Genomic DNA, 19,238 nt, shown 5'->3' on the forward strand with positions numbered 1-19,238 from the left:
GGGGTAGGTGTTCTGCCCACCTCCGGGCCTTCTTGGTGGTCCCTGTGGTTCCTCCATCCTGCTGTTTGCGCTTAGCTCCTCTTCCTTTTCCACTGCTTCCTGCTGCAATCCCCCCTTTGAAGAGAAGGCAGATCACTTTCAATGAGCTGTCATAGAAGCACCATGTGGAGCCTGAAATTCCATGGGGACTAACACTCCCAACGTGCATTTGTGTAACACCATAGGAGGATTTCCTTCCCGAAAGCATACTGGATTTCACCCTGGTTCTGAATGAGTCTGCTGAGTGTCTCGCAGCCCAGAACACTGGGTTCTGGCAGTAAGCTCAAATGAACCTTGCCCTAACGATCCCTGTGTTACATTTGCAACCTTCCTTTCTTAATGAACTGCACTACCAGTACATTTTCTGAGGATGTGACACAAATGCATTCTCACTCATTCAGATTCCAAACATCCATGGCTACAAACAATTGCATGGATAAAGTTTTCTTCCACCCAAATCAATACAAACATCCATAAAGAGAGAATATCCTCACTGTGAGTAGATGTTCATTTGCTTGAACTACACACAATATATTCCATAGAGTAAAGGCACAATATCTGCTAAAGCACTGAACTTGAATATCCAGCAAGACAACAGTGCGTCAAACATGGAAAACAAAAACAGAAGTACTCAAAAGGTGTTTCTCTCCAGTGCTGTGGTTGCGCATGACACAAGTAAGAAAGAGGGCTTTAAATTTAGTAGGTAATTTTCACAACAATGATTAAGATTGTGCCAATGCATAAAATTCAGGTTAGACTAACCTGGCTTGTGAAATTAAGAGCAAATATCAATAGACAATTTATATATGTTATACACAAAAAAATTTAGCTACACGCTAAGGCCACAAGGAATACTACCTCGTGTATTTCTGAAATAGGTACTTTGAAATTTTTGTCCGGTTCTGTCATTCCTCTCAATTAGTTTGTTTTTTTGTCTTCCAGAAAATGTCCCTGAACTGCAGGAAAACACCTTTACGTAAACAACTGCATAGAGTACTGTATCTTAATTTGGGGCAAGCTTGAAAATTATCAGCAGTTCTGCTGCAATAAAAAGGATCAAGACGTTGAGGGCAGGTCATATACTGCACAGACAAGACCAGATATATGCAGAACTTCCTTTTATGAACACATCAGGTGTTATTCCTATTTCTCATAAAAGGTTTAATGTTAAACTATTACAATATCAACATCTCTAGTTTAAGTTACCAAATCAAAAAACCATTAATGTTTTTAATTGTCAATTATATTTTAACTATTTTAAGAGAAGTTTTAGATCCATCTTGAACAAAACAATCAATACTAAGAGGACTGCTGGCCGTGTTAGGCAGAATATGACGACATATAAGCTTTGAATTACTAACATTAAACTGGAGCTACTGTTTTATATTAAGTGCTATTGCCACCATTTTCACAATGCTTTAAAATTTTAATTCAGTTTTAGCTTCTACCACAACTCAGCAAAAAGCATTTTCCAAACCACAAAATACTTAAGTCTGAGAGGCTGAAAGAAGACAGAGGAGGAATTCACCTCCAAAAGAGGCTCCACCTGTAAGAACAGAAGTGGCACCATGTATTTGTCAAATTTTAACAATTAAAAGGGAAAAAATGGTGTAAAAAGATAAACAATACACTTAGCTATTTCCAACCCATCCTAGAATATTAATAACAGTGGAAATGATTACATATTTAAGATGCTACCACTCGACAAATTAATGATGCCATGTGTCAGATGAGAAGCTAGCTATCTCCCAAGCTACCCCAAGTCTCATTAGTTTACCATTAGTAGTGAATGGCATTCCTGCTATTAGAAGGGTTACTGTCAGAACAACGTGCTACAGTGGGTGATCAATACAGAAATGCTGTCATGTGAATAAGCTGAAGTTTCAGGTCAAGACAAATTAGAAGATGAGTATAGGAAGTTTGTTAAATTACAGCTGAATTAAGGAAAAAGAGTGGAGAGCAACTGAATTCTAAATTAAGTGTTAGTTATGAGGATACAGATGGGGAGACTAACATAAACACAGTAAATCTGACCTTAAAGTTGTACCTTGCTTTATGCTAAATCTGTTTCACTTAAGACCAAATTGTGGTATAAAGTGACAAAAAGTTCTCCACTACCATCTGTCAAATCCGTGGCTAGCTCCTAAAAATTGAGTTTTGGACTTTAAAGCATCTTAGTAAACATCCAGTTAAGAGTCCACCCAAGAATGCCCAACTCTAGGCACATTTGGATTCAAAAGCTTACAAATCTTTCATCAATGAGACATTTAGACACTTACCATTTAGATTCCCACTGGTAGACACAGCACTGCTTTGTTTTTGGTTGTCATAAGCAGGACCAATGTTACTAAGATCCTGAAGGGAAAAATACTCAATTACAAAGGGAGGCTATATAATCAAACCAATCTGGCAATGCTTGAAAAAAACAGGATAAATGGGAATTGAAACTGACAATCCTAAAGAGTCGGAAACTTGCAAGGGTCCCAAACTGGATGCTTCAGGGATCAGCAAGTAACATGTGTGAGGCAGGGCAAGTGTAAGGATCAAAGTGGTTTAAGAATGACGATGAATGGTAATCAACCAGGGTTGAGGGGTCATGGAGGGGACAATAGCAAACGAGAGTACCCAAGCCCCATTTACTCAGCTTCCCGTGGGAATTCACGCTGCGTACCCAGATCTTGTCATTTCACAAGAAAAAACACAAATCTGAATTTCTATGTGAACTCTTGAGTTTCCTTTTTTTTTTTAAGGATTTTATTTTTTCCTTTTTCTCCCCACAGCCCCCTGGTACATAGTTGTATATTCTTCGTTGTGGGTCCTTCTAGTTGTGGCATGTGGGACACGCCTCAGCGTGGTTTGATGAGCAGTGCTATGTCCGCACCCAGGATTTGAACCAACGAAACACTGGGCCGCCTGCAGCAGAGCACGCGAACTTAACCACTTGGCCACAGAGCCAGCCCCAACCCTCGAGTTTTCAATGATGACAAATCAAACATTTTAAGGCACAGCTGAAAGATATAACCTCCCGGGATGCCAAAGGTGACCCTGCCATGAATAAAGAGTGGAAATCTTTTTCTTCGTGTTATGCTAGATGCACAACACAGACTCTTCTTCAAAACAAGTTTTTCTTCACAATAATACATATTTTTAACAACAAAATTTGAGATGGAAAGAAAATTAGAAATAACTTGGAACGGCATATTTCTGTTACAAGTGAGGAAACTAAAGTTAAAAAAGATAAAAATGATATGCGTAAAGCTAGAACATTTTGGGGAAGAGCCAGAACTAAAACATGAGTCTCCTGGTTTAAGGTGAGTGTTCTTTCTTTCCACATGTAGCAATAACTGTTTACTGGGAGCCCACCATGTTATGCACATGTAATGGCCGTGTGTTACATGTGACAAATATACAAATGTAAACAAAACCCGATTGACTCCCCGTCCTCAAGTGGCTTGAAATCAAAGGGGAATATAAAGCATATTAATGTACCTGATCCAAAAGTCCAAATTTTGGGTAATCTTCTTCTGGGTCCTTACTCCCAGGATCAGGGTGTTCCTTTACCAAGAATACATCTCTTTCCTTACTCTAAAAGGAAACAGTATTTTAGTATTACTGGAAATTTTATACCTAAAGAAGTACTGAATGGATGATCAATCACCAACTCTTAATTCCTAGGTGTAACCTCCAAAAAAGACAGTATTATTTTTCCCTTTGATGAGAAAATTAATACATGACCATCAAAAAATCCACACAGAGAAACTTAAGCAAGTGAGAGCCAAAGTCCTTCATGATCCTCACCTAACCTCTGACCTCCCAGAGATGAGCACTGTTAACAGCTTGCTGCTGACTTTTCTTTAATTCTAAGGACAACAATGTTTAGAACAGTGTTATTTGGTTTTGTTTTGTTTTTTCAAATCAAATTAAAAAATTGTCTCCAATTTCAATATAAAATTATACTTGCAAAAGTGCAGTGGACAAAGGTTTCAGTGTCATATATAAAACTACCATGGGTGATGTTCACTTAAGACAATGTGCAATTTACTAATTTTGTTGTGTGAAAACTATTAAAATTCACAATTAGCTACGTTTCACTCTCCAAGATTTAATACTAAGTTGTTCTCATTTTCTTAGTCACCACATTATTTCAGTGAGACTAAACAGAATTTAATTTTTACAAAGAACACCGGCTTTCTAAAGGTCAAGTCTAATCAATTTTAGTCTACTTACCATCGTTTTAACAATGTTATTTGGCCAAGTCATTTTTCCAGGTCTCTGTCTGGTCGTCATGCACTCCCAGTATTTATCAATAAATGGTATGATATCCTAATTTTTAAAATAAAATATATTAAGACTTTTATAGTTGCTTTCAAAGTTATGTTCACAAAAAGGGACAGGAAACTTCAGCATTTTCAAAGACCTTGTCAGAATCAAAAGAAAATCCATGCTTAATCTTTTAATGATTAAAAACAATTGCATGCAAACAACATAAAGATTGTGGGGAATTTCGAACAATTATATACAAATCTTAGCCATCCAGCTGGAGGGAAAAGATCTGCCCCATTCTCCCTTTTTTTTTCTTTTTTGAGGAAGATTAGCCCTGAGCTAACTGCTGCCAATCCTCCTCTTTTTGCTGAGGAAGACTGGCCCTGAGCTAACATCTGTGCCCATCTTCCTCTACTTTATACGTGGGGCGCCTGCCACAGCATGGCTTGATAAGCTGTGCCATGTCCACACCCAGGATCCAAACCAGTGAACCCCAGGCCACCAAAGTGGAATGTGCACACTTAACTGCTGGGCCACCGGGCCGGCCCCTGCCTCATTGTCTTAGTTGCATCTGGAAGATGCTCCCAAATTATTCTCTCTCCTGAGCTCCTGTTTGTACCTGCTTGAGACATCTCCATCTGGACATCCTACAGGCACTTCAAATGTCTTATGACTAGAACGGAACTCTGTATCTTCCCTCACAAATCTGCTCTGCAGACCTCTATTCTTGCTCTTAAAACTCAGAGTCACCCATCACCAGAATCATAAGATAAGACACCATGGGACCACCCTTGATTCTTCTTATACAAACTTTACATCTATCGAGTCACCAAATGAATTTTACTATTGCAGAAAGCTCTCACCGGTCTGGCCTCCTTTCCATCCCCACTGCTTTGACTGTGGTCCTCGCCAGTTCTTACTGGCATGGCTAAAACAATGCATGAGCTTGAACTGGCATCAACTTTCCCCTTTCTACACAATTCTTCCACAGTTCACCAGAGTTAGTTCCATGAAAACCAAATCTTTACTAAAAGGAACCAGGGGTGAACCAGAGAAAGTACAAGGGCATCCTGGAATATTCTCTTGTTCCGGAAAGTAAGGAAAAGCTCAAAAACTGATAGGGACATATCAGAAAGTTCCAGGAGTGAGTCCGGATGAGGCTACACTGGTCAAATCTCAGCAACAGAAATCCAATGGTGGACCATAAAAATCCAAAAATCCACAGCGATAATTTAAAGAAAGAAAGAAAGAAAGAAAAGACGGGAGGAAAGGAAAACTCTGCAGAGAAGTGCAAGCAATAAATGTATTCTGTTCTACACTGACCACTCTATCAACCAATGCAGGCTAGACAATCAGTGGTTGCTAACACCACTGCTTGAAAGGGTTACGAAACAAGACATTCACACAATCTCAATGTATCCTGCCACAGATTACATAATCATTACAAAAGCAGAAAGATCTCTTTACAGTGGAGAAATCTGGCTGATACCTCCTCTTTACCCAAGTCGTCAAATTTAGGATCACTAGTAAGAAAACAAACCAATATTTTATGCCTCCTGTTGTGATACATGGAAAAATACACACTACCTACATAATATTCTTCTTTTTTTAAGTTTCAGAATTGCTGTTTTCTTTTTATTTATTTATTTATTTTTTCCTTTTTCTCCCCAAAGCCCCCTGGTACATACTTGTATATTTTTAGTTGTGGGTCCTTCCAGTTGTGGTATGTGGGACACTACCTCAGCATGGCTTGATGAGTGGTACCCAGGATCCGAACCGGCGAAACCCTGGGCCACTGAAGTTAAGCGCAAAAACTTAACCACTCAGCCACGGGGCCAGCCCCTATCTGCATAATATTCTTGCCAAAAATGTTTAACTTGAACCTAATCAGGAGGAACAATCAGATAAATGTAATCGAGGAGTATGATGCCAAACAACTGTGTAGGCTCTTCAAAAGTATTTCTTTTTCCTTCAAAATTTTAAATGTCATAGCAGACAAAAAAAAAAAAAGTAAAATAAGTAAAAGAACTGTTCAAGATTAGAGACAAAAGACACATCACAAGTAAATGTAATGTGTGATCCTTGATTGGATTCTGGATGGAGGAAAAAGCTATAAAGGATATTAAGACAATAATGATACTGAGAACACACACATATACAGATATATTGTATATAAAAAATATAAACTGTATATATTAGATAGTTGTATTGCATCAACAATAGATTTTTCAAGTATGATCATCATATTGTGGTTATGGGAGAATACTGGGTAAAGTACAGTATCTGCAATTTAGTCTCATATGGCTTAGAGGGAAAATATATATATGGGGAGATAAATACTAACAATCAGCAAATCTAGGTAAAGAATAAACAGATGTTCATTGTACTATTTGAATTTTTCTGTATGTTTGAAAAATACAAAATAATAATTTGGGAAAGAATAAACTAAGAAAAAACAATTCTGATCATAGCACACCTCTATTTAAAGCACTTTTAACCCAGGAAAAAAAGGGTAGGAGGGGATTCTCTGCTGACTCCTCCAGCTTGGAGGATTGAGTCCTAACTTCTCTGTTTACTAGAAAAGGCCCTTGCCAGTCTGATTCTGACTAAATCAGTCTCACTACACATCCTCCACCAGTGTCTTTCACAGTGTAGCTCACAAAAAGTTAGAAGGTTATAAAATCAATTTTGTAGGTCAAAACTAGCCTTGATTAGAACAGAAAATGTCAGAGTGCAGAGGGAAAAGATCAGAGGGTAAGCAGTGTTTGGTGAAAATTTTGTTTTAAATGAAAGTGCGCAGACTGAATACATATACTAGGCCACAAGGTAAATTCCGTCGTTTTAAAATTTACTTAATTCTCATATTTCTTACCATAAATCAAAGTAGGAAAGACTCATGGATGGGCTAATCATCTAATTTTGAGTCCTGACTTTAGTCATGTGGTTTTCCAGTTTAATAATAAAGGATAATTCTGTTTAATAAAAGGCTGTATAAAATGACCCCTTTACCCCCTGACAAAATCTGTGATAGGCATCTCTAAAAACTGCTAAACCAGGCTGAGAAGGTGCACCTCAAGATCTGATTATTAATTGTGAGATGGACAGTTGTTTGCTTCTATAAAGCCAACCAAAACTATTTAAGGATTCATCCTACTAATAGCTAGGCCAACTGACACAATATGAAAACACTAAGAAGTTAATAAACTACATGAAAAAGGAACAAAGCAATCACTGAATCTACAGTCATATATTCATAAAAATTGGGGGAAAAGTACTTATTGTTAAAGAGTGTATTTAGAAGTCCCACCTGATTCTTTGGCATACTTATATTAACATGCAATCTCTACCTTATCTTTGGAGAACATGGTTTTCGGATGTTCATCCTGCGTTCGGGACTGCCATGTTAGGTTGGCCAAAGCACTAAGGCACATTTCCTTCAAGTCTATCAAAAACAAAAAGGAAGAAAAAGGTATCTATAGTATTATATTCCGATTACCAAAACAATAGTCAACTAGATGGTCCACAAATTAACAGCTACAGCAGCAAAAAGTAGAGTCATCATTTGATCTGAAATGGACAATAGCAATTATTCAGAGGTAAACCCCAACAGAACTTCTACCAGCTACCAGGCAAAGCTTTCCTGATCCTGCTAAGCCCAAATTCCTTTTCTTTTTCAGCTAACCAGAGGACCACCCTTTTGCAGTACTCCAGAGTCTGTTCTTACTTGCTTGCTTCCGGAGGAAATAGGTATTCCCACTATGATGGCACACGTTGCAGTGAAAGCTGTAGTTGGTCATGAAAGGTAGACAGGATCTGCAGAAAAGCCAGTTGTACAGATTAGTGAACTTCTGAACACAGACTTCTTCATGAGAAGTAAATTAACAGCGACTATTCCACTCGGTGCAAGTTAGATAACAATGTTAATATATTAATACACTCTTAACACTTCAAAAGGTCACCAAAACCAAAACTGGGCTTATATTTTTAAATACCTGGATTTTTCTGTCACAAATATTTAACAAGACATTATTGATTATAACGGATAATTCAGCGTCTAGAAGGTTCTTATTGGCATCTTGTCCAGGCTAGATTATTACAGTTTTTGAACACCTATAGAGTATGCCAGGCCAGGTATGGAAGAAGACAAAACAGTCTCTTTAAATATCGTTATATTTAAATATTTGTATTTAAATTATATTTAAATATCTCTTTAAACTGCCAATAACATTGTTGGAAAGGGTAGGCAGAAGGTATGAAAAGATTAATTTGAAATGTAAATAATTATTCCAGAAGACAACACAAGTCACAAAACATTACTTGCCTCATTACCCAACGAATCCTACAGAGGATAATTAGTCTATAAGAGTTTAAAGGCCCAAGAAGTAACTTCAGATTTAGGAGTTAGGAAAGATTTTTCAAGGATGTAAATCATGAAGTGGATTTGGAAAGATGAGTGGGTTTTCTTTTCCAGAGGTAGATGAGAAAGCTCAAACTAGGTGGCAGAGGGGCAAACTAATATAAACCAGTTTGTCCAGGAGAGACGATTTGTCAGGCATATGGTAAAAAAACAAGGCTTGAAAGGCAGGAAGTACAAGAAGCCCTTACATGCCAGGTGGAACTGGATTTTTTCTGTGGGTAATGGGAACTCCTTGAAGGAAAAGAAACATGGTTACAATGGTAAGTTTAGTGATAGGATGGGTTTGAAGGGAGGAAGAAGTTAGAAAAAGCGATGTATATAAGAGGCTTTTGTAACAGTTCCTGAGAAGGTAAAAAAGGCCTCACCTAGAGTGATATTAATAAAATGGAAAGGACAAGCAGGTGTATAAGAAGAAAAAAAATTGGTAAAGCTTGGTGACTGATTTGAGGTTGGGGGGTAGGAAGTGAAAGGCGTTCTAACCACTAAGACTGCTTGTATCACGAAGAGGAAATCTCCTAGGAGGTGTTCAGGGCAAGAAAAGACTTGTCTGTTTGAAGCCAGAGAGGAAGAAGCCGGTGGAGGGAGAGACTGAATATGGCAGAGACTGAGGACATACTGAGGAACTGAGGCCTTAGAGGAGGGAAGTGCAGTGGTGAGAGTACTGGATGACTGGAAAAGTACAAGGAGAGCTTAGTTTCGAAAAGGAGAGTGACAGAAAAAGAAAAGACCAGTTTAGGTTGGAAGAGAAAAAATCAAAATAAAGGCAGGTTTATCTGGGACTCTGCTGTAACTAGCTTAAGGGATCCTCAAAGAGAAGGGTTCCAAGTGTGTGTCGATTGTTACCACTCAGGAAATTAAGGAACATTCTTATGAATGTTAAGATTGTATTTCCTTACCTTAATTTCTCTCTAGAACTCCTTCTGTTAAACAGCCTCTTGCGATAAACTCACTTACAGAAGGCAAAGCCTCATACCACAGATAGCCAAGAACATAGTCAGTATTTCATTCAAACACAATCCCGTGTTTAGAGCAGCCTTTCTCATACGCTGCTAGCTCACTTCCTCCATCTCAGCCATAGAAGAAAATCTGTCCCAACCAGCTAGGCTTTAGCTGTAACTTCTCAAATTCAGGTGCAAACTAGGCTCTACTTAAACTCTGTACTGTGGATTCTTCTCTGGATTGTTCCAAATTACCTCTGGTAAACTTCCCTTCCTAGGCCCTGTCCATCCAAATTCTCCTTGGCCAAAGTGGCCCAATTTTAGGTCTTTCCAAGATCAGTTCTTTCTTCCTGATCCTTCAGTATTTTTCTTTCTTTTTTAAACTTTCTATCATTGGTCACCAGTCACACGTTAATTGGAAGATTAGCATTTCTAACTCCCGCTTTAACTTTTTAACTAGAACATAGAACTAGAACTAGCATAGAACAAATTATACAGGAAGGGTATTTGTTCATAACCCCACCCAAGGGGGATTAATTTCAGAATTAATAAATGCAGCATTATTGGGCCAGCTCCAGTGGTCTAGTGGTTAAGTTCTGCAAGCTCTGCTTCGGTGGCCCGGGTTGGGTTCCTGGGCACGGACCTCCACTGCGGTTAGCAGTCACGCTGGCTGGTGGCCCAAATACTAAAAAATAGAGGATGACTGGCATGAATGCTCGCTCAAGGGGAATCTTCCTCAGGAAAAAAAAAAAAAGGGCAAAACAGACAGCATTATTTTGAGATGGTCTTATCTAAATTTATTTGTACATTATAAATCATAAAGAACAGCAAAGAGAGCCAGCAGTACAGTTATTCCCATAGACAGTGAGTCAGTAATGCTCACTTGCTAGCTGTTGACCGACTCCCTTGAATAAGGCGACAAGAGATTTTCACATATTGAGGTACATGGGGTAACTATTCGGGTTCAAAACTGATTCAGCTTGAACTAAAAAGCCTGACTTATGGCCTATCAAACATACAGTGAACATCAGCTTAACCATTAAAGAATGACCTCTGTTAGGATAAGAATGCATACTTCCCCTCCTGGGCCCTCTGGGTAATGCCTGAATTAGGCCCTTTCCAGACACAAAGGTCACATTGACCCGTTAATTTGCAATTGAGTACCTCTTTGAAATTTTGATGAAAATGTATCCTGGGTATGTTTAATCTATGTGCTTTGTTCTAAATAGATATAAGACTACTGAAAACCATGCTTCTCCAGAACACGTTCTAAGGCCTTCCCAGGTTATAATCCTCATTCTGGCTCAAGTAAACTCACCTTACTTGTCTTGTCTATAGAATGGTTATTGGTTATTTGCGTCGACAAAGGAAAGAAGGCTTTCGTGCTCAATCAATCATAAAATGATTTTAATTCACTAGAAGAGGTAAAACATTGGAAATAGGTTTTGCTGAGGAGAGAACTCAGGATACCTAAAGGGAGTGAGTTAGAAGCCCAAAGGAAATTGATGCGGGGTCGGTGAGCCGAGGAGTCAAAAGAAAGATTTCTTAGACTCTCAAGATCTGGCAGTAGTGCTCTTTTATTTAGAGAATAGTGTGGAATAGCATGGGGACAGGACCCATGGGCAGTCAGAGCTTCTGCTGCCGCCGCTTCTGCTGCCCCCGCTGGCATGGGGACAGGACCCATGGGCAGGCAGAGCTGGTGCGTGGGGACAGGACCCATGGGCAGTCAGAGCTCCTGCTGCTGCCCCCGCTGGCATGGGGACAGGTCCCATGGGCAGGCAGAGCTGGTGTGTGGGGACAAGACCCACAGGCAGTCAGAGCTCCTGCTGCTGCCCTTGCTGGCATGGGGACAGGTCCCATGGGCAGGCAGAGCTGGTGTGTGGGGACAAGACCCACAGGCAGTCAGAGCTCCTGCTGATGCCCTGAGTTGAGGGTTAGGGCTAATTTTATAAGGCACGGGTACGTGACTTATTTTTACTGGAAAAAAAGAAAACATGATGTAAAAAGTCATTAAATGATTTCAGTGCAGATGGGGTCTGGTTATTGTGCGGTCATTTAACTTTAGATACGAATCTGGCCATATAGATCGGCATGCAGGTGAGGATGCCCCGGGCTTCTCTCCCTGGGGCAGTCCTAATTCATACCATAAAAAAAGTCCACTGGGTCGTATAGTTTGGCATGTAGGCCAGGTCACCTTGGGCTTCTCTGGCTGGGGCAGCCTTAATCCACATCAGAAATAAAGGATGGCTCAAGCATAGAGAGGCACTAGTCATTTCAAATTTTAGACAACAGGCTTTGTCCACCACACACACCAACACTTTCCCCAAAACTGACAATACTCACCACAAGATTTAAATGATACTGTCTCAAATTTGTTTACATAATGCTTTGTAATTGCACGTTTGTGTCTCCCAACCCGGTTGCAAGCTCAAAAGCAGAGATAATACCTAACACTGTACTTATCAGGGCTGTGCTCTCAGTAGGCAGAAAACATGCTCAGGGTATTAAAACAATTTCTGATTCAACATCCTATTACTCACTGAACAGTGGTCAGGAGACGTAGGAAATACTAGGCATTACATTTGTCTATAAACTATTCAACTGTTGAACAGATTGAAATCCATTTACAGAGTGATTCTTACAAAGACTATACAAAATACTCACGAGGTATCTATGCCAAAGGTGTCTGCTGTGAACCACTTTGTACATATCCCACACTGCAGCTCCACCTCTCCCAGCTGTCGGCCATTCTCCTCATCCACGGAGCCTGCCTGAGTATCCATCACCTCTGAAGTATCCCCAGCACCTTCCTGTGTGCACAGAGCAATTCGAGAGTAAGCCAGTTGTTCGTAGTGCTCTTGAGTAGATTCCAACTACCAGCAACCCGTGTAGAACAGAGCAGAACCCTGCCCGGTCTTTTTGTGCCATCTTCTCACCTTCCCGTCCTGTATCAGACAATGCTCCGGGGCTATTCATGGGGTTTTGAAGTTAGTTGACCTGACTGCATTTTTGACTCGCTTAAAAACTTAAAAAACAAACTCTATTTTGCCTTGCAAACATCCGAAAAGAAATACTTACTAGTGTATCTTTTCCATTAGAGGATTCTGTCTCCAAACCACCACTTACATCAACCGAGTTTGCATCCCTGTAAGGTAACGAAAGCACTCAAGTCAGTATTTTCAAGAGAAACAAACCTCAAAATGCCTATTCCCAAAGATGGTGATCAAGGAACAAGTGAACTTCACACTCCTGCAGCCTTTCCAGCTAAGCCCGTTCTCAGAGTGGATGCCCGGAGCTAGGATGAGAACGTGGCCATGTGAGACGCAGCCCCAGGGGGCACAGGGAAGCCTAACCGGTCCTTACAGACAAGTCCATATGGGACGGAACTCGTCCTGGGGGAGGTTCGCAGAGACGCAGCTCTCCCACTCTGTTTTCAGAGGGGCCGTTACTTCTTCCAGTCTGAATGGCAAAGTGGTTTCTTCTCTGAGATACCTGAGGAGTTCCTGCGAGAAGAGTGAGCTACCAGCTCCTGCCGGCGTGCAAGGGCCGGCGACTGGACTAGAACCTGGGCTCCCACAGACCGCGAGAGGAGCGGAAAGGGGCGTGGCCTGAGATACAGTTGGGAGGGGACGGGCCAGGCGGCGGGCGGGGCTAAGGCCCGGGAGCGGGCAGGGCGAGCCGTTGGCTGCTGGGCCCGGGTTCCGAAGGGGCGGGCAGGAAGGCTCCTGGGAGCCGGGCATTCCAAGACGCGCGGCCTCCCTCCCCGTGTCCTCCTCAGGCCGCAGGACGTTTTACCCGCTTTCGGCCTCTCCGGAACTGGGCTCTGCTGCTGGAGCAGCAGATGTCCCCTCTCCGACCGAAGCGGCTGCTACCGCTACCACCGGCTTCGTCTCCCCTTCTTCCGCCGCTGTTGCATTTGCAGCCGCCGCGGGGCCCGGTCCTGCACCCACTCCCGGGCCGGGTCCGGTTCCCGCCGCCGCCATCACTGTCGCTTCCAAGACTTCTCGCGAGAATATTACCTCCGTCTCGCGCGACTTGCTGACTGGCTCTGTAACCTTCAAATAGTAAAGGCCCATTGGTGGGGTCCGGCGCCGCCTGAGAAAGGCGCAGTCCAGGCCCGCTTTAAGGGCGGGTGGGCGGCGCCTCGGGGGTTAGAGCGCCGCAGGCAAAGGTGGGCGAAGGCGGCAGCGGCTCGGTTGTTAATTGGGTTTCCCTTGGACTCACTTCATTTCGCTGTGCATTTTTGTTGTTAAGACTGGAAATCACCGTGCAGAGGAGGCGCCTTGAGAGCGCCAGCTGTCTACGGACTTTGGACGCTGGGATGTACTTTGCAGACGTTCCTCTCGGTTAAATGTGGGAAACGTCTTCCAGAAAGACGAGCACTCACTGCCCCGTCCCAAAAGCAGTAGTTTGCTATACTGCCCTAGTGATCTGCCACTTTGAGCACGTTTCCAAGTGGCCTCTAGATATGGAGCCCCGACCGTCTGTAGGCTGAGCCTCAGCTGCGCAGTCTAGAGCCGGGGAGAAGATGAGGATGGAGTATCCAGGCGGAAGAGATAAGAAGCAACGTGTGTTCTAGAAGCTGCAAGCCGCTTACTGTTGTGAGAGGACGAAAATGAAGCCCGAGAGTTAGGAAGCCAGGGGCTGGACTTAAGAGTTTACAAAAGTTTGGTCCTTAGAGAAAGTAACAGGCATGAACCAAAGGTAAGAACTTGAATCAAGGACAGTGTTGGTAGGTGACGTCATTGGAGCGAGTGGAATCTTTCAGAGCCGTGGTCTTCAAACTCAGGAATACAAACCCCTAGAACAACTCCGGCCAGGACAGTTTTCAGGAACTCGGTGTTTACATTCTGATTCCTAAAAAGTTGCTTACAGATACACCTTTTCTCCCACTTTGAAAAAGAAAGGTATACTGCTGTCCAATCCTGAATGTAAACTTACTGTGATGTGTTGCCCCAGGCTGTATAAACCTCTGCGACGCACAACGTTAGAATAATTGGAAGTATGATTTCCCAATTGGTTCCCAATTGTTCTCAACAAAATTGAAGGAGGATCCGAGTTACCAGCTGGTAGATTACTTTAAAAATTGTTGGTGCTAAATGCTGAAAGTAATGGGTGAAACTTTAAGAAGAAACAGGATACTTGCACAGACTCAAAGTATCTCCCCCAACAGAATTATTAATTATAGCGATGGTTTTAACGTGTGGCCTCAAAATCTTTGATATTCCTTCCCCCAGGAGGTAAAGCTTGAATTCTCCCTTCCCTCGTGTGTGTGTGTGTGTGTGTGTGTGTGTGTGTGTGTGTGTGAGAGAGAGAGAGAGAGAGAGAGGGAGAGTGAGCTGGATTTAGTGACTTGATTCTAAACAATAGAATGTGGAAAAGGAAAACAGTAATATTTATGGTGGAGAAACTGGGAGACACCACCGTAACCAAGAGGTCAAGGTTAACATCACCAGTAATAAGTCATGTTGATGTCGCTTGCCCCAATATGATACAATAAGAAGGCTACTTCATTTCTGTGGAATTCTTTCCAAAAAGCCACAACCCCAGTCTAATCAAGAGAAAACATCAGCCAAATCCAAATTGAGATATTCTAGAAAATTTGCCTCAAAGCTGTCAACATCATGAAAGAAAAAGAAAGACTGAGAAACTCTGAAGGGCACCAAGGAGACATGACAACTAAATGCAGTGTGGTATCCTGGGTTGGATCCTGGAAGGGAAAGAGACATTAGTGGAAAAACTAAAACCTGTAAAGTCTATAGCCTGTAGTTAATAGTATTATAGCAGTATTAATGTCTTAGTTTTGATCAGTATACTATGCTTTAAGATGTTAACGTTAGGGGAAGCTGGGTTAAGGGTATATGGGGGAACTCTGAACTGTCTTTATGATTCTATTGTAAATCTAAAATTAATTGAATATTTAAAGTTTAAAAAATAAGTGGTGGTGGTCAATCATGTGATTTGGCATAGAACTTTGAAGGAGTTCAAAGAATTGATTTCAACTGATTCAGTAAATCCTAGATAGGAATCAGCTTACTTATATAAACAATGATTGTCAGCTCTTACATCTATAAAAATGAAAACTTGGAGTAGGATTGATGCTAAACCTGTCTCATTCTAGCAATACTAGTATTCATTCATGGACATATGGATTAATTGAAAAAATAAATTAGTCTCATTAAAAGTTGCATCACCAATAAAATTCTAATTTTTCTAATTTTTATGTTTAATTATCAAAATACATAATATATTTTATTTCACCAATTGCATACTAATAATTGATAATGCATTCAAGAAGAAATATCTTAACACTAGAGTCTTATGGTCGCAGGAAGTTTTTAAAAATTTAATTTCCAGTTTTCTACATATTTTCTACGTCAGAGAAGTATTATAGACTTTCTACCATAAAAATAGATTTATACACTAATGTGTTGCCTATATATTATGTGTATATATTACATTTTATTTTATGAGGGAAGAGGAGTGGAATTCTGAGTTAAAGAGAAAATGAGATGATAGGAAATTTCCACCTATTAAAGAAACCTTATTCATGTATTTTTTGAATGGATGATGGCAGGTATCAGATCACTACAGTGGAAATATTTTTTTAGTGTTCTTTAACAATGTTAATGTTTACAGTCCACCTGAAATCCTCTGCATCAAGTTAAACTTAAAATGATAAACTTATGCAAACAAAATTTTGAAGACCATTAATTTAGAACAATGTCTTTCAAATGTTTTGACCATAACTCACATAAGAAATTCATTTTACAATGGGACCTCAATATACACATTATGTTATTTACAATTGAAATGAAAGATTCATGAAACAGTCCGTACTTTGTATTATATCTTCTTTTTATGTATAACTTTTTTTATTTCCCAGGGAAAGATTTGCCCTAACATCTGTTGTCAATCTTCCTCTGTTTTTTTTCTCTCCAAAGCTCCCTAGTGCATGGTTTGTATATCCTAGTTGTAAGTCCTTCTGGTTCTTCTATGTGAGCCGCTGCCACAGCATGGCTACTGACAGATAGGTGGTGTGGTTCCCCTACTGGGAAATGAACCTGGGCCACCAAGGCGGTGAGAGTGCTGAACTTGAACCACTAGGCCATCAGGGCTGCCTCGCTTTCTTTTTTTTTTTTAATGCCACTAGTGACCCACTAAATTGATTTGATGACCTCAACAATTTGAAAAACACTGATGTAGCATTGTTTTCAAAGGCGGTGATCTGAGAATTGAACCTGCACAGCACCTACATTCTTTTTTTTTTTTTTTTTACCTTCCTTCATTTATTTAAGAAGCATTTTTTTTTTATTAAGGTTATGATAATTAACAACCTTGTGAAATTACAGTTGTACATCATTATTAGTCATGTTGTAGGTACACCACTTCACCCCTAGTGCCCTCCTCCACCCCCCCTTTCCCCTGGTAACCAACAATCAGTTCTCTTTGTCCATATGTTAACTACCACCTATGAGTGGAGTCATACAGAGTTTGTCTTTCTCTGTCTAGCTTATTTCACTCAACATAATACCCTCAAGGTCTATCCATGTTGTTGTGAATGGGACGACTTTGTCCTTTTTTATGGCTGAGTAGTATTCCATTGTATATATATACCATATCTTCTTTATCCAATCATCAGTTGCTGGACACTTAGGTTGGTTCCATGACTTGGCTATTGTGAATAATGCTGCAATGAACATAGGGGTGCATGGGACTTTTGGAATTGCTGATTTCAGGTTCTTAGGATAGATACCCAATAGTGGGATGGCTGGGTCATAAGGTATTTCTATTCTTAACTTTTTGAGGAATCTCCATACTGTTTTCCATAGTGGCTGCACCAGTTTGCATTCCCACCACCAGTGTATGAGGGTTCCTTTTTCTCCACAGCGTCTCCAACATTTGTCACTCTTGGTTTTGGATATTTTTGCCATTCTAACAGGTGTAAGTTGATATCTTAGTGTAGTTCTGATTTGCATTTCCCTGATGATTAGTGATGATGAGCATCTTTTCATGTGTCTATTGGCCATATTTATATCTTCTTTGGAGAAATGTCTGTTCATGTCCCCTGCCCATTTTGTAACTGGGTTGTTTGATTTTTTATTGTTGAGTTGTGTGAGTTCTTTGTATATTATGGAGATTAACCTTTTGTCGGATAGATAACTTGTAAATATTTTTTCCCAATTAGTGGGCTGTTTTTTTGTTTCAATCGTGTTTTGCCTTGCCTTAAAGAAGCTCTTTAGTCTGATGAAGTCCCATTTGTTTATTCTTTCTATCGTTTCCCTCATGTGAGGGGTTATGGTGTCCGAAAAGATTCTTTTGAAGCCGATGTCAAAGAGTGTACTGCCAATATTCTCTTCTAGAAGACTTATTGTTTCAGGCCTAATCTTTAGGTGTTTGATCCACTTTGAGTTTATTTTAGTAAATGGTGAAAAAGAATGGTTGATTTTCATTCTTTTACATGTGGCTGTCCAGTTTTCCCAGCACCATTTGTTGAAGAGACTTTGTTTCCTCCATTGTAGGCCCTCTGCTCCTTTGTCAAAGATTAGCTGTCCATAGATGTGTGGTTTTATTTCTGGGCTTTCGATTCTGTTCCATTGATCTGTGCATCTGTTTTTATACCAGTACCATGCTGTTTTGATTACTGTAGCTTTGTAGTATGTTTTTTTGTTTTTTTTTTTTTTAAAGATTTTTATTTTTTCCTTTTTCTCCCCAAAGCCCCCCGGTACATAGTTGTGTATTCTTCGTTGTGGGTTCTTCTAGTTGTGGCATGTGGGACGCTGCCTCTGCGTGGTCTGATGAGCAGTGCCATGTCCGCGCCCAGGATTCGAACTAACGAAACACTGGGCCGCCTGCAGCAGAGCGCGCGAACTTAACCACTCAGCCACGGGGCCAGCCCCTGCTTTGTAGTATGTTTTGAAGTCAGGGATTGTGATGCCTCCAGCTTTGTTCTTCTTTCTCAGGATTGCTTTAGCAATTCGGGGTCTTTTGTCGCCCCATGTGAATTTTAGGATTCTTTGTTCAATTTCTGTAAAGAATGACATTGGAATTCTGATTGGGATAACATTGAATCTGTAGATTGCTTTAGGTAGTATGGACATTTTAACTATGTTTATTCTTCCAATCCATGTGCATGGAATGTCTTTCCATCTCTTTATGTCACTGTCGATTTCTTTCAAGAAAGTCTTGTAGTTTTCGTTGTATAGATCTTTCACTTCCTTGGTTAAATTTATCCCAAAGTATTTTATTCTTTTTGTTGTGATTGTGAATGGGATTGAGTTCTTCAGATCTTTTTCTGTTAGTTCATTGTTAGCATATAGAAATGCTACTGATTTATGTATGTTGATTTTATACCCTGCAACTTTGCTGTAGTTGTTGATTGTTTCTAATAGTTTTTCTATGGATTCTTTGGGGTTTTCTATATATAAGATCATGTCATCTGCAAACAGCGAGAGTTTTACTTCTTCGTTGCCTATTTGAATTCCTTTTATTTCTTTTTCCTGCCGAATTGCTCTGGCCAAAACCTCCAGTACTATGTTGAATAAGAGTGGTGAAAGTGGGCACCCTTGTCTTGTTCCTGT

The 19,238-nt window shown here is 40.5% G+C and overlaps 1 protein-coding gene across 13 annotated transcripts in view; it reads right to left on the reverse strand.

Moving 5' to 3' along the window:
- The window catches only part of ASH2L (ASH2 like, histone lysine methyltransferase complex subunit), a 31,413-nt gene extending 15,567 nt beyond the window's left edge, over positions 1 to 15,846 (reverse strand). For 6 of the 13 annotated variants that reach the window (XM_070500077.1, XM_014831102.3, XM_014831101.3 and 3 more), the window contains exons 1-10: positions 13,453 to 15,846; positions 12,736 to 12,802; positions 12,322 to 12,467; positions 8,027 to 8,115; positions 7,650 to 7,744; positions 4,267 to 4,362; positions 3,529 to 3,624; positions 2,319 to 2,394; positions 1,568 to 1,585; positions 21 to 114 (exon numbers count right to left, since the gene is read on the reverse strand). In XM_070500077.1, coding sequence (XP_070356178.1) covers positions 21 to 114; positions 1,568 to 1,585; positions 2,319 to 2,394; positions 3,529 to 3,624; positions 4,267 to 4,362; positions 7,650 to 7,744; positions 8,027 to 8,115; positions 12,322 to 12,467; positions 12,736 to 12,802; positions 13,453 to 13,733 — 1,058 coding nt within the window. In that variant the 5' untranslated portion in view covers positions 13,734 to 15,846. Of the gene's footprint in view, positions 1 to 20; positions 115 to 1,567; positions 1,586 to 2,318; positions 2,395 to 3,528; positions 3,625 to 4,266; positions 4,363 to 7,649; positions 7,745 to 8,026; positions 8,116 to 12,321; positions 12,468 to 12,735; positions 12,803 to 13,149; positions 13,236 to 13,452 lie in introns of those variants that run through there. The other 7 variants (XM_014831104.3, XM_070500073.1, XM_070500078.1 and 4 more) reach the window with 3 other exon arrangements.
- Positions 15,847 to 19,238: the final 3,392 nt, after the last annotated feature.

Source organism: Equus asinus, chromosome 27 (assembly GCF_041296235.1).
Source record: "Equus asinus isolate D_3611 breed Donkey chromosome 27, EquAss-T2T_v2, whole genome shotgun sequence".
NCBI lineage: Eukaryota > Metazoa > Chordata > Mammalia > Perissodactyla > Equidae > Equus > Equus asinus.